The 15,271-nt window shown below is 33.6% G+C and overlaps 3 protein-coding genes across 5 annotated transcripts; 2 read left to right on the top strand and 1 right to left on the bottom strand.

Annotated features, from left to right (window-relative positions):
* Nucleotides 1-1,280: 1,280 nt before the first annotated feature.
* On the bottom strand, nucleotides 1,281-2,897 carry LOC111465705 (protein SPEAR1-like). Its single transcript, XM_023110217.1, has 4 exons — nucleotides 2,585-2,897; nucleotides 2,103-2,170; nucleotides 1,865-1,949; nucleotides 1,281-1,542 (listed from the first exon to the last, which is right to left on the bottom strand). The coding sequence occupies exons 1-4, from the start codon at nucleotides 2,807-2,809 to the stop codon at nucleotides 1,423-1,425; spliced, it is 498 nt and encodes a 165-aa protein (XP_022965985.1). The 5' UTR covers nucleotides 2,810-2,897; the 3' UTR covers nucleotides 1,281-1,422.
* A 3,977-nt stretch (nucleotides 2,898-6,874) lies between these two features.
* LOC111465664 (rac-like GTP-binding protein ARAC7) lies at nucleotides 6,875-10,598 on the top strand. 3 transcript variants are annotated; one of them, XM_023110168.1, is made up of 9 exons: nucleotides 6,875-6,959; nucleotides 7,158-7,272; nucleotides 8,136-8,223; nucleotides 8,294-8,403; nucleotides 9,521-9,584; nucleotides 9,699-9,763; nucleotides 9,855-9,920; nucleotides 10,003-10,109; nucleotides 10,198-10,598. In XM_023110168.1, the coding sequence occupies exons 2-9, from the start codon at nucleotides 7,171-7,173 to the stop codon at nucleotides 10,226-10,228; spliced, it is 633 nt and encodes a 210-aa protein (XP_022965936.1). In that variant the 5' UTR covers nucleotides 6,875-6,959; nucleotides 7,158-7,170; the 3' UTR covers nucleotides 10,229-10,598. The 3 variants fall into 3 exon arrangements, with proteins under 3 accessions (XP_022965936.1, XP_022965933.1, XP_022965934.1); XM_023110165.1 differs by having other exon boundaries at nucleotides 7,146-7,272; XM_023110166.1 differs by lacking the exon at nucleotides 6,875-6,959 and having other exon boundaries at nucleotides 6,966-7,272.
* Nucleotides 10,599-11,057: 459 nt separating this feature from the next.
* LOC111465522 (cyclin-dependent kinase F-1-like) lies at nucleotides 11,058-13,781 on the top strand. Its single transcript, XM_023109933.1, has 3 exons — nucleotides 11,058-11,754; nucleotides 12,170-13,135; nucleotides 13,234-13,781. Exons 1-2 carry the CDS (start codon nucleotides 11,248-11,250, stop codon nucleotides 13,112-13,114), a joined length of 1,452 nt encoding a protein of 483 aa, XP_022965701.1. The 5' UTR covers nucleotides 11,058-11,247; the 3' UTR covers nucleotides 13,115-13,135; nucleotides 13,234-13,781.
* Nucleotides 13,782-15,271: the final 1,490 nt, after the last annotated feature.

Here is a 15,271-nt window from a genome sequence, read left to right as displayed (position 1 = left end):
TTGATTGAAAATATATATCATATTATTATAGAGACATGAAAGGAAGATAACTCTGCGTCGTTGACTAATCGAAGGATTTTTTTGAAAAATAAAATATTAAGGGTTAAAAAAACATTTAAAATATGAAAGGCCAACATCAATACACGAGATTCCCTTTACTAGCAATCAATATGCTTGGTGTGAAACAAACATGGCATGCACAAAAGTATTCAACAAAACCATTACTACATCCTCCTTCCTATTTAGTATAACATCTATGAAAAAAATTTAGGGGAAATTATTGAATTTACTCGGTTTCATATTGAATATTTAATGTAACGAGTTTAAATTTCATATATTTTTTGGGAAAATTTCTCAGAAGTCACCCAATATAAAACTACTCCAATTAAAAATCCCGTGATCATCGCAAAAAAAACTCGTGTTAGTTTGTGGGGATAGTCTTCACTCTTGGAAGCATTTAAAGACGAGTAAGCAACGGGATTATGTTGGTTAATCCAAATTCTAAATCGTGGGTATCGATATTACATTTCTAATCGACATATTGAATCTCCAGTCAATATTCAAGCTCGGGTAAAAGTTATAAAAACAATAAATCTATTTCAATCCCCGACAATTATTTAAATTTTAATTTATATTTATTATCAAAAGAGACTCGAACCTCCAAAGTTTAATATTGTTTAATTTTTTCGATATAACTTTTATAATCTCATAATTCAAAGCATTCCCTTTTGCTTAGTCAAACTGCTCAACCAAGTGATTAGAAAGCCTAAAATGGCTTTAATGTGTCTTTCAATACTGTTTTTTTATTTTGGATTTTTCTTCCTTTTTCTAATAAAGTTTAATTTCAAACTGTTTAACAATAAAGGACTAAGAAAAAAAATGCTCAAAGCCAATGAATCAGAATATTTCTATATATTTTTATAATTTATTTAATATTTTCTATTAAATTAAGATAATTAATTAAAAATAAATAAATAATAGTTCTACTGTTTGATTGCTCTCTGTGTAGACTTGAATGGAAGCAATAAAGTCTCCCTTTCATAAATATATATACATATAATATATATGTGTGTGTATATATATATATATGTATATGTGTGTATATATATATGTATGTGTATATATATATATGTTTGTATGTATGTATATGTATGTATGTATTTATACTTGGAAAATAAATATATTGGAGCCGTGCATGCATGCAATATTTATATATAGGAATGATAATTACAAATCGCACCCTATGATTTGCCCATTTTACAAATCATGCCCTTGAATTCTTTTCACAGCATATAGTCTCATAAATCTCAAACAAGCCATACCCTTTTATGATTTGCAAATGTACAACTAAAAGAGGGTGTTTGAAGCAATTATTGAAAGATGAAGGGCATGGTTCATAAAATAGGTAAAATTACAGGAAACTTAGATCGACAATCTCAGCTCCAAATCAAGCTCGTGAGTCTCACTTGATTCAGAATTCTGACTGCTTGAACCAATTGAATCACTCCCGTATTTTGTATTCATGTTCTTGTGCATTGAATCCTGCATTTTTCACACATTTTATGTAAAAATACGAAAGATGGATCAAAATAATTAATAAATTGAAGGTTAATGACTCTCGATACGATAATTTGTGTCATATTAAACATAGCTTAGCTGATTACCGCTAATATATTATCAACCAAATGATCATCGAGCAATCAGTGATCAGTTCAATCTAACTTTCGAGACATTTTGCATTCAAATCTCTGATATCTTCATCCATTTATACATTTCCATTACCATTGAACTCATTTAACAATTTCTACGAATTAATTATCTATCATCGGTAAAAAAGTTATAGGTACGAATCTCGGTAACTAACCAGTACACGAGGATTGGAAAGGTGTCCAGTCATATTTGGTTCCCCAAAATGTTGGGTCTCCATGGATGTATTACTCATGTTCCATCTAAAAACATCCCAAACAATAAATTAAACAATAATAATTATCATTATTATAATTAAAAATTCATAGAAAATAAAATAAAATGTCTAAATTTTACTCCATAAATTTACAACATAAAAAGAAAATAATAATAATAATAATAAATAAATAAATAACCTTATAGAAGTTGTTGTTGGCTGAGAATCCCCATACCTAAAGCTTCCTCTTTCATATTCTCCCATTCCCTGGGATCCATTATTGAAGGAAAATTCTTTAAAAAATAATTTAAAAAAAGGAAAAACAGAAAATTAAACTTTTATAATTAATTTGATTTTTTCTTCGAAATTTCATTTAAAGTCATATTGAATTATAAGCCTAATTTTAAAGTTTTTTCAAGGTCAGAAGTTCAAATCTCTCGTCTAAATCTAGAGGGAGAGGAGCATAAAGTTCGTGAAAGCCATGGGAAGGAGGAGAAGAAGATGAAGATACATATCAACAAATAAACCCTAAAATTATCAGCTCACCCATTCAATTTTTAAGATCTCTTCAAATTTCCTCTCCAAAATTATAGGAATTGAAATTTACGGCGGAGAGATATGTAAAAGACAGGAAGAAATAAGGAAAAAAAAAGTCAAAGAAAGAGAGAGAGAGAGATTTACGGCGGAGAGATTTGGATAGAAGTGGCCATAACCAGCACAGCCCATTTCGCCATGCAATCTGATCTTCTCCAACTGAGCTACTCCCAACCCTCTTTGCGGTTGCTTCGGTTTCTCTCCGCCGCCTCCTTTCCTCCCTCTCCTCCCCGCCGCCGCAGCCGCCGGCGACCCACTCCTCCTCTTATCAATGTTCCCCATATTCATCTCCCCAAAATAACCACTCCCCATATTATATCTTCCAATAAAACGAAGAGAGAGAAAGAAATCAAAAACTAGAGAGAGAAAGTGGGAGGGTTGAGATCTCTAAAGCCCTCTTTTTAAGCTCTTTTTCACAGTCCCAACAATTATTGCATCGCTGGATCAGACTGTCTCTCGGATTTTTATGTTATTTATACTTAGATTTTTATGCTTTTTTTCCCCTCTTGCTGTGAGAACTTCCATAAATATTTTTCTTTTTAATAAAGACTATATAATATTAACAATCATTGTCGCAGTTATAATTTTTTTAATTTCTTTTAGAGTTAATGACGTATTAATTTTTTAAAAAATGAAATCAACGGCATCGAAATCTCTAATTACATCTATAATCCAAAAATAATGAAAATAATTTATAGCAATCTCTTAATTTATAATAACTAATTAATTAGCTCAAATGTCGAGACCACCGTATCCTTGTATTTGATTATGGATTAGGTCAATCAAATCAGATTTTAGAATTAATCATGCACGTAGGATCGAACCCGTAAAAGAGGGGTCTACCAATTCAAGAAACACCAGCTGTCAAATTTTATTAATTTATTTAAGAAAAAATAAAGCTTCTTTTATGGAGAGAAAATTATTCTAGGGTTTGGCTAAGACACTATTTTCCTTCAAAAAACACATATTTTAAGTTGAAAAATATTTATTTTTATTTATTTTGGCTTTAAACTTCAAAATAAAAAAGATTATTTTTCAAAATAGTTCGATTATTTAATTTCAAATCAGAAAATATAATACATATATAAAGAAAATATATTATTTTAGCTATTACAATTAAAATTTAAAAAAATATAAAATTAAAAAAAAAAATGGTTTTGGTTGACCAAATTAATGATAATTAATGGTAAATTTAAAATTTGGTAAGATATAAATTAATGTATTGTTTTAGGGACCAAATCTGATTAAGGTCGTTGAAGCATGATCTGTGAGGGTAATATTATATTAATTAATTAGAGTTGTGAAATGGTTTTGAAAGGATAAAATCGACTTTTTACATCAATCAACGTGAACTCCTCTGCCCTGCTTCCCAAATCCTCGTTAATCCCTTTTTTAAGTCTTAATTAACTACGTCATTTGGAAAGCTTTCGTAGATAAAATTACTCCAACTTGATTAAGATATTATCTTTTATCAGAAGAATCTGATTAATGAAATGGTTAGAATTAAACCTTTAAATATTACAAAATATAGAAATATATCTTTTTTTTTACATAATTAGACAGTAGAATTGTTACAATTTGATCCTTCTTTTATTCAATAAATTTGAAAATTATAATATTCAATAATAAAGTCTAAGATTCAAAACGTCTCTTTAATTATATTTGTAAAAATGAATGACGTGTAAAATATAATAATTAATTCTATATATTGGTAATAAATAATATATGGGTAATAATTAAATTAGCTTGGATAAATATGGTGAGGCAGCTATTTAAATAGATAGTAATTGGAACGGTTACAATTAATTTTTTAATGATAAAATTAATTATTGCACTAAATAGATTATAAAGAGTAATTAAAATTTCTCATTCACCTAGTTTTCTACACAAACATACCCCGACATATTTGACCTATGGGTTAGAAAATCAAAGCATATAATAATTACTTCAATTTTTTTTAAAAAAAATCAAAATGATTAAAGTATATTATAATTTTGAATAATTATTAAATTTTAATTTTAATTTAATACATATAATTTTAAAAGTATTTCTAGCTGAACTCTTCAACAAAGTCAAGCCACTGTTAGTAGATATTATACTTAGTGATTTATCTTTCAAGGTTTAAAAAATAATAATAATCTCACAATTCATTCCCATTCAGGGCCAACGTCATTGTTGTCACACACAGCCTAGTGTCCACTCCCACAAGGACTTAGTCTCGTTGCTGGCACATTGCCTGATGTCTGGCTCTAACCAATTTGTAATGGTCTAAGCCCACAACTAGCCTCCTTTTTGTATTCTCTCTCAAACTTCCCCTCAAAGTTAAAAAAAAAAAATTATAATAATCTCACAACTCACTTCCATTTGGAGTTAGTGTTATTGATGGCACACATTGCCTAGTGTCCACTTCCACGAGGGTTCAGCTTCTTTGCTGGCACATTATCTAATGTCTGGCTCTAATCAATTTGTAACGGCTCAAGCATACCATCAGTAGATATTGTCATTTTTGGGTTTTCCCTTTCGGACTTTCTCTCAAAGTTTTTAAAATGCATTAGCTCGGGAGAAAAATATTTCGTTCTCCTTTTCAATTGATGTAGGATCTCACAAAAGAGGTGACATCTTCTTAAACCAACAAATTATTAAGAGTGTTATCTTAAACCGACCCGATCAGGACCATACATACATACACGAAAAGTCTATAATGTGCATGCATGTATGGGTTAAGGGGAAAGACAAAGAGAAGTGGAGAGGTACAGAGAATATATGAAATATCCACCGTAGATTTGTAAGCACGTGCAAACACAACCAACACACGTTTTATGCAATTAATAAAATAAAATAATTTGCAAAACAGTCCCTAATCCATTAAGATCATACCTTAATATTATCCCATATAATATAAAGATTCTCTTCCAATATAAAGTGTAGGTGTAGGTTACTTGAACCACGGCCTTTTTTATGTAATTAATGTATAATATTGGAAGACATTAGAGGTTTAATTTTATTAAATTCCAAAAAACTTTAGAATATTTAAAATGGGATTAAATAAAGAGAATCTCTAGAGAAGATTGAGTATATTAATTAATATATTTAAATTATTTATTAAGAAACTAAAATTATAATTTTAATGACAAAATTCCTTCTTATCTCTGTTGATATGTTGAAATTTTTCGTGATAAAATATGTAATCATATTTAATTTATAATATTATAATGTATTGATTAAATTTGTTTGAAATTTTATTCCCTTTTTTAATATTTAAAATGGAAAATTGATTTTAAAAATATAGAAATGAAAATAAAATTTAAATGAATAAATACTAATTCTTTTTCATTGTGTTTGCCGGTTTGGTGAATCGTACGGCTATAATGAACTCACCATTTTGATACCTACCAACATGGATATAATCGTACGGCTATATATATATATTAGTTTTATAAAATAATTAAATAAATATTTTGGTAGGCTCATTTTGAATAGCATCCTGATCCAACCCAATCCTAAAAATGTGTGGGCTAAAGCCCAAACTTAAAATACTGTTTGGGCCTAAGTCGGGTTGACCCAACTTACAAGTTATTTATCAGGGCTTATTATTATATTATTTATTTTATTACTTGATAAAATTATTAGTATGAGAGATATTTAATGTCCCATTTTCTAAAAGAGTCTTTTCTTATAAATTTTTACATTTTAAAAACATTTTATCAATACTTAAATTATTAAAAGATTTTTTAAAAATATTAAAAAATAACTTTTTTAAATATAAAGTGGATCCGACCAACTAGTCTAAATATGACTCAAATGGGTCGACCCATGTGCCAAATTGTTAACCTATTCTTCTAAATATTCGAAAGTTATATCTATACCAACAAAGTGCATATTCATTTCGGGTGCCTCAAAGTAATTTTATGTTGAGTGGTTTCTTAGAAATTTTGACTCGTATTGGTCTGTGAAGCAAAAATTGAATAACGCAACCATGTTGCAAGAGAATGTCAGGTCATCAAGTACCGAATTTAGAATTCAGAATCTTGAGCATGGGTCGTTATATAAGTAGATGAATAAAAATCTATAAAATCGAACTTTATTTACTATATTATTAATCTTGACATCTAGAAAAGTTGGTATTCGATCTCTACTTTATTTAAAAAAAAAATTATATTATACTTTAATGTGTGTATATATATATATATATATATATATATATATATTAAAGGTATTTGAATAAATTGTAACCGTTAAAGCAGCTAGAGAACCTTGTGATTTAAGTTTGAATTCTCGCTCATGTTGTTAACAGAAACATTTAAAAATTAAATAAATAAATTTAAAACATTCATAATTTGTTTAAATAAAATTTAAATTAGACAAAATTTTACAAAACCCGAAGCGAATGGCTTTGTGTGGTTGGAGGGCCATTAATGGCGGCAGCGACAGGAACCAGAGGGAACCATCTCAGCCATTTCAGGTACCAATCCAGAGCTAAAGAAACGTTTCGTGCATTTCGAAGCCTTTGTCTCCGAGTTTTTGAAAGATTTCGAGAGGGATAGAAGAAGAAAAGTTCAGTAAATATAAAAGCCCCTTTTCGCGATAATCCAAAACCCTTTCTCCATTTCCGCCATTCTTACACCTCAAATCCTTCAGTTCAGTAAAGCGGATTTTGCAGAGGATTTTGAAAAATGAGCGGCGCTTCGAAGTTCATTAAATGCGTTACTGTTGGAGATGGAGCTGTTGGGAAGACCTGTATGCTCATTTGTTACACTAGCAATAAGTTCCCTACTGTGAGGCCTCTATTTAATGGCTAATCTGTTTGGTTGATGTTAATACCCTTTTCATGGAGGATTTTTGTGCATTTCTTTGAATTTGGGCTAATCTCTCTTAACATGCATGGATGATTTTCTTCCAATTTATTCAAACTCCAAGCATGAACACTTGATAATGATGCTCTCTTTCTCTCAACATTGATGATTTTCATGCATTTCTTTGAATATTGGCTGCAAGTTCTAGTTTGAGCTCTGAATATTGATGATTTTCTCCAATAAACACTGAGCTTAAGCAGTTTCAAACGGTCTTTCTCTTCATATTTGATGCTTTTTTGCCATTTTTATTGATAGAGTCTCTGTGATATCCCACAATGGTTGAGGAGGAGAGTAGAACGAAGTAAAAAGGGTGTGAAAATCTCTCTTTAGTAGATGCGTTTAAAAGCTTTGAGGGGAAGTCTGAAAGAGAAAGCCCAAAAGGACAATATGTGCTAGCGGTGGGGAGAGAAGAACGAAGTATTCTATATAAGAGTGTGGAAACCTATCCTTACTAGACGTGTTTAAAAACTTTGAGGGGAAGTCTGAAAGGGAAAGCCCAAAAGGACAATATCTTCTAGTGGTGGGGAGAGGAGAATGAAGCATCATTTATAAGGGTGTGGAAACCTCTCACTAATAGACGTCTTTGAAAACCTTGAAGGGAAGTCTGAAACGGAAAGTCCAAAAGGACAATATCTGCTACTTGATAAGGGTATGGAAACCTATTTCTAGTAGACGGGTTTAAAAATCTTAAGGGGAAGCCCAACAGGAAAAGCCCAAAAGGACAATATCTACTAGCGGTGGGCTTGGGCATAACAATCTCTCAATATTGATGGTTTGTTTGGCAGGATTATGTTCCCACAGTGTTCGACAATTTCAGTGCCAATGTTTCTGTGGAAGGGAATATTGTCAATTTGGGATTATGGGACACTGCAGGTAAATATAGTGTCCTTTGTTTATATGCATTTCACTGAGTGGTCTTTATTGATTGTTCTTTGTTTTGAAGGTCAGGAAGATTATAGCCGGCTAAGGCCTTTGAGTTACAGAGGTGCAGATGTGTTTGTATTAGCTTTCTCATTAATTAGTAGAGCCAGCTATGAGAACATCCTCAAGAAGGTACTGATTTGGCATTAATTAGGGTACATATCAGTTGTAGAGAGGAACGAAATATTCTTTATAAGGGTGTGGAAACCTCTCCTTAGTTACAACTTTGAGGGAAAGTTCGGAAGGGAAATCCAAAGAGCATAATATCTGCTAGCGGTGAGATTGAGATGTTACAAATGTCATCAGAACTAGGCACCAAGTGGTGTGCCAGCGAGGATGCTGAGCCCTGAAAAGGGTGGATTGTGAGATCCCACATCGATAGGCGAGGGGAATGAGTGCTAGCGAGAATGTTCGGCCCTACATCGGTTGGAGAGGAGAACGAAACATTCTTTATTAGGGTGCAGAAGCCTCTCCCCTAGCAGACGTGTTTTAAAACCTTGAAGAGAAATCTGGAAGGGAAAGCTCAAAAAGGACAATATTTACTCGCAGTGAGATTGAACCGTTACAAATGGTATCTGAGCTAGGTGCCAAGCGGTGTACTAGCAAGGATGATGAGCCCCGAAAGGGGTGGATTGTGAGATCCCACATCGGTTGGAGAGGATAACGAAACATTCTTTGTAAAGGTGTGAAAACCTCTCCCTAGTAGATTCGTTTAAAAAACCTTGAGGGGGAAGCCCGGAAGTGAAAAACCAAAAAGGACAATATCTACTAACGGTGGGCTTGGGCGGTTACAAATAGTATTAGAGCTACGCCCCAAGTGGTATGCCAGCGAGGATTCTGAGCCTCGAAAGGGGTGAATTATAAGATCTCACATCGATTGGAGAGAGAACGAATGCTGGAGAGGACGTTGGGCCTTGAAAGGGAGTAGATTGTGAGATCTCACATCGATTGGAGAGGGGAACGAAGCATTCTTTATCAGGGTGTGGAAACGTCTTTCTAGTAGACGACTTTTAAAACCTCAAGGAGAAGCCCGAAAGAGAAAGTCCAAAGAGGACAATATCTGTCAGTGGTAGTGGTAGGGTTGGGCTACTGCAGTTTATGATTCAGTATCCTTTCTGGTTTAATGAAATTTGAAATCTGACTACAAGTGCTTAAATAGTAGTGAAAAACTATCAAACATGTTTTCACTTATTTTTAGTCCCTTTTAATAATTTCATTGCAACTACATTGCCTTATTTTGATTTCTCAGTGGATGCCCGAGCTGCGTAGATTTGCGCCCAACGTTCCAATCATTCTAGTTGGAACTAAGCTCGGTACGTCGACGAAAGTTATTCATCCATCATTCGATGTTGCGTTTCGTTCATATTAATGACCATTCGTGTAAATCCATGAACAATATCAATGGAATTTGTCTCCGTTCATTTTAGATCTCCGTGAGGATCAACGATGTTCAAACGAACAAATGGGATACAACGTCATTACATCTTCCGAGGTTCGGTTCCAGAATCCTTGCGTATTTCTTCGAATGTGAACTGTGATCTAATGTCTCTTGAAAGATAAGCTGAACTTTGTTGAACAATCAGGGTGAGGAGCTGAGGAAACAAATTGGTGCCTCGGCTTACATTGAGTGCAGCTCCAAGACACAACAGGTAGACAAGACAACATAGGAAGATGTTCCAATTTTTGTGGGGATAAACAATATCTAACTTGAGCTTGTGGTTGATTCCTTAGAACGTCAAAGCTGTATTTGATACTGCCATTAAGGTTGTTCTGCAGCCTCCGAGGAGAAGCGAGATCACGAAGAAGAAAAGGTGTCGAGGACCGAGCTGCTCGTTCACGTAAGTCGCACCCCCGCCCGAGATCTGTTAACCTGTTTGTGACTCTCATTATAAAATCTTGTTATTGACATGCATACAACTATGGCAGGAGCATCATTTGTGGAGGGTCTGCTGCCTAGTACACGCTCTGCAGCTGCCAAGTACACGCCATGCTGCTGTTGAGTACACGCCATGCTGCTGCCTAGTACACTCCATGCTGCTGCAAGCTCTGAGTAATCCTATTTTGTGGAGGCTAATTCATGACTAGCTTTCTGTGTATTTGTTGATCCGTTTTGTGGCTGTATTAGCTTAGGTTGTAGTGAAAGACAACTTGAAAAATTAGGGAATTGTTCATTCTCTCAAGAACTTAAGGGTATATAGTCTCGGTCATTCTATAATATTGCGTTGATTTGATATGAAACATCCGCTCGAGGCCAGAAAACATGTACTTTATCTGTAGTATTAAGATTGATAGATCTTGCACGATAGCTAAATGATATGGATTCGAGATATAGTGACTCGGTCATTGTTCTTTTTGTGGTTAGATTAGAACATTGCAATTCTTTTAAAACTTAGCATTTCAATGTTATGGTTGTCGTATTTTTGAATTGTGAATATTCAAAAATATTCCTCGTCTCATGTGTTTTTTCAAAACGGTAGAGCGTTGTTTTGAATATTTGTGTTCAAAATGATAAATAACTTTAACCGTTCAACTATATTCAAGTTCATCAAATACTTGCGGTGATCAATCTCTGCATATCCACTCAAACTCAGTTCGTTTAACACTTATCTCAACCCATCTTTCAATCTCCAATAAAGTTTTAAATAATTTTCTATTGAAGTTTTAGTGATTAGAATAAATATTTAAAAGTTTAAATAAGTAAAAAGAAAAAAAAAAATTATAATGATATAACTTTTGAGAAAGTTTACAAGTTTCCATAGTTTATACTGTATTTGTCAAATCTTTCTGCTTTATAAAACAATATCCTAAAATCAATGAATATATTAATTCTCGGCGCCATTTGAATTTGGCTTCTGTTGTTCACTGTCCGGCGACTTGTTTTTCGCCTTCCGGCGAAAATTAACTGCGAACTGTAACGAATTTTCATAACCCCTATCTTCGAAAACCCTTGAACACGCACTCTAACATCGTTGCCAAATGGAATCTCCATCGGCCAAGAGCTGGAGCATCCACACTCGGCCGGACATCATCCGGAAGTACCAGATCCTCGAGCGTATCGGATCCGGCGCATATTCCGATGTTCACCGTGCACGGCGGCTCTCCGACGGCGTCATCGTCGCTTTGAAGGAGATCCACGATTATCAATCGGCGTTCCGTGAAATCGAGGCGCTCCAAATCCTTCAAGGTTCGCCTAATATTGTCGTTCTGCATGAGTACTTTTGGCGCGAGGATGAGGATGCCGTGCTTGTTCTCGAGTTTCTGAAGACGGATTTGGCCACCGTTATAGCGGAGGCGAAGAAGCGAGGATCGGACGGTGGAGAATCCGGGTGGAGGCTAGCGGTCGATGAGGTGAAGCGATGGATGATCCAGATTTTGAGTGGTCTTGATGCTTGTCATAGAAATATGATCGTGCATAGGGATTTGAAACCGAGCAATTTGTTGATCGCCGACGATGGCGTGCTCAAACTTGCCGATTTTGGACAGGTGATTCCCTTTCATTCTCTCTTTTAATCCAAGCTCCGCGAGCAAAGAGTTTTCAGCATATAATTACAGTAGTGCGCATTTAGCTCGTTTTCGTGAGGAACTACTGTTTGTAACTCTATGCTTGTAGATTGTTCACCATAAAAGTCACCTGAAATATTGATTGAATGTGGTGTTCATCCGTTCATGTTGAAGGATTATGATTCTTGATACTCAAATCTAGCATAAGATCCATGATAATGAACTTTACTTGACATTATACATGTGATTTCTGCACATTGGCACTTCTTATCTCCTTCAGTTTTGATTCTTGATACTCAAATCTAGCAGAAGATCCATGAATTTGATGTTGGTTTCACAGCTCCTAAATGAATCAGTTTGACAGCTCCTAAATGAATCAGTTTGATGTTGGTTTCAGGCAAGAATATTGATGGAGCCAGAATTTGATGAATCCAATGAGATTTCACAACCAAGTGAGATGAATTCTTCTGATCAAGTACCTGCAATTTCTCAGCCACCTGCAATTTTTTCAGGAACAGAAAGTTCGGTTCGAGAAGGTAACAGAACTGAAGAACAAGAACCAATTAGCAAAGAGGAGTATTTTAGAGCTTTAGACGAGCTGAAAGCAAAAAATTCAGAAACTGAGTTTGATAAGGAAACATGTACTTATGATGGAGATACGTCTTGCATAGCAACGTGTACCACGAGTGATCTCGAAGAGGATCCATTTAAAGGTTCATCATATTCTTATGAAATGGAAGGGGGAGTTCCAGCAGATGATGGACAGGGTTCTCTCACTTCTTGCGTCGGAACTCGCTGGTTCAGGGCCCCCGAATTACTCTATGGCTCTACGAACTACGGTTTGGAGATCGACTTATGGTCGTTGGGTTGCATTTTTGCAGAACTTTTTACATTGGAACCACTTTTTCCAGGAACTGCTGACATTGATCAAATGAGCAGAATTTTCACTACTCTAGGCAACTTGACTGAAGATTCTTGGCCAAGTTGTTCCAAACTTCCAGATTTTCAGATCATATCATTCAACAACATAGACAAGCCTATTGGCCTCGAAGCATGTCTTCCCAACCGATCTCCTGATGAAATTTCCATCGTTAAAAGACTTCTTTGCTACGACCCATCTAATCGGGCGACAGCCATGGAATTGCTCCAAGACAAGTATTTCACTGATGAGCCACTTCCTGTTCCCCTGTCTGAGCTTCATATTCCTTCAATCAGAACTGGACAGGATCTGGATTCCCCTGCAGGATGGTACAACAACAATGAGTCCGACTCCGATATGGACGTACTCGGCCCCTTGAACATTACCACAAGGGCCACTCGTTACTCCGTACAATATGATTGAACTGTTGGGATCGAGATCGAGGTACTCCTAAATATTTGAAACTATACTTTGTGTCAATTTAGTTATTACTCATTACTTATAAGGAAAGACTTCCTTGATACATTTTGAATCTTGATCAGGCCATTTCTTATCCTACAATACCATTATTGCTCATCATACTAGAACCATCAAAAGCTTGGAGAATTTAGATGTCGGGATGATCGTTCCAATACCCTTCTCGAAGAATGTTGTGTCTGAATCCTAAACAGACCATTTAGTATACTACGATACCGTTATCGCTCTTCATACTTAAAACACCAAAAGCTTGGAGAACTCAGTTGTCGGAATGATCATTCCGATGCCCTTCTCGAAGAATGTCGCGTTTGTTAATGTAATTTGTGTATATTTGCACAACCAAAAGATGTGAGTTTCCCTCCCCTTCCTTTTTTCTTTCAAGGACCTCAAGTGTTGTCTTTGTCTGCCAAACTGACCATGAATGCGGTTCCTTCTCTTGCTTTATGCTTTTGATTTTTCTTCCAAATGAACACATTTTCAAGTATTTGCTGCATTCTTGCTTTCTTCTTGCTATGAGGCTGACAGGGTAAGATATCAATGGAGTTATGGAGGGATGCCTAAAAATTGAGGGGAAGGATGGTCGCTAATACAGTTAATATGTATATTTCTTCCTTATTTTTTTACTATTAAATGTACCAGGGTTAATAACTAGGTTCGGGTACAAGTACGTGCAAGCTAGCTAAGACATTTACGAGGTTAGATTAAACTATAAGTATACACTCATATCAATCAATAAACTTGTTTGTGTTTAATGTCTTTAAAACTTTTAATTTGTATCTAATAGGTTATCCATTTCAATTGTGTCTATTGAATCATCGATCATTTGACATTTTTTTTTTTTTAATTCGTAGACTTGGGATTTTAATAGACATAAAATTAACCACAACATTATATATTTTTTAAAGTGGGTTTTTAAGATACAAAATTGAATGTTCTTGTAATTTAATTTTTTTTAAGGAAACTTTAGCTTAAGAAATTGAACTTTGTGTGGGTTTGTTAAACTTTATATAAAGGATCTAAAAAAAACTGTATATAAATCATGGTCGGAGAATCTTTCTCTTGTACGGCATACCTAAGAGACTCAAAAAGCAAGCACGAGATATATTATATATTTTTAATTTTCTAAAAATGTTTTTATATTATATAAATACACTAGATTTTTAAATCAAGTTTATATTAAATAAAACCCATGGGATGACTATAGATAAATAAATAAATAAAATTTAAAATTTATTTTGAACCTGTTAAAATGTTTAATTTTCAAATTTGTATGATTTTGATAACCTATTAAAGTTTATATTTTAGCCTTTAAATTTTTAAAGTCACAATTTTTATCTTTACCTTTATTTTGATTTGAACAAATTAATAGCAAATGTGAGGGAAAATGTAATATAATAAATCCAAAATATTTATTTTCCTAAAATTCAATGAATTATTATTACTTTTTTTATCAATATTGAGAGAGAAAAAAACAAATATATATTTTTGATAAATTTAGAGACTAAAATAAACATTTTTAAGTGTAGAAAAAAATAATTTCTCTTATGAAAGGAGTCTAGTCTTATAGATGGGTCTCACTTAGAGACGAGATTAGAAGAGCTCTATCAAACGAGACGACCAAACTGGTGTGAGAATAACTTGTACAATATTATCTCCAACTCAATTTGGAGATGTAATAGAACCAAAATCTTATTTATTATGAATCTAATTATTTAAAAGAAAATTATAAAAATATCTGAATGAGAATTTTTTTTATCGGAATATTTAAATTTATGACTTTTAATCAATAATACAAAATTTAATGGCAATTACTTTTGTACATAATTATGAAAAAAAAAAAAAAAAGAAGTAAACAAATGAATTAATGAAATTATTAGGCTGTCTAACAATTTCTGATAGTCTATTTAGCGCCAAATTTGTTTTATTTCCTTTCTTTAGAGGATGGAATCTTGGATTAATTCCCTCTTTTTTCCTCATAGTTTTCCATTTTATTTAACCAATCAAAAACTTCCACGTGTTCAAAAATTTGAGATGTATTACGTGGTGAGATATTAATGGCTATTTGATATGGATGTGAGAAATACAGGATCCTTGCCCTCGACA

This window comes from Cucurbita maxima, unplaced genomic scaffold, assembly GCF_002738345.1.
Source record: "Cucurbita maxima cultivar Rimu unplaced genomic scaffold, Cmax_1.0 Cma_Scf00029, whole genome shotgun sequence".
Taxonomy (NCBI): Eukaryota; Viridiplantae; Streptophyta; class Magnoliopsida; order Cucurbitales; family Cucurbitaceae; genus Cucurbita; species Cucurbita maxima.
Note: the sequence above shows the minus strand (reverse complement) of the source record. Positions and strands in the feature narration are given on the sequence as shown.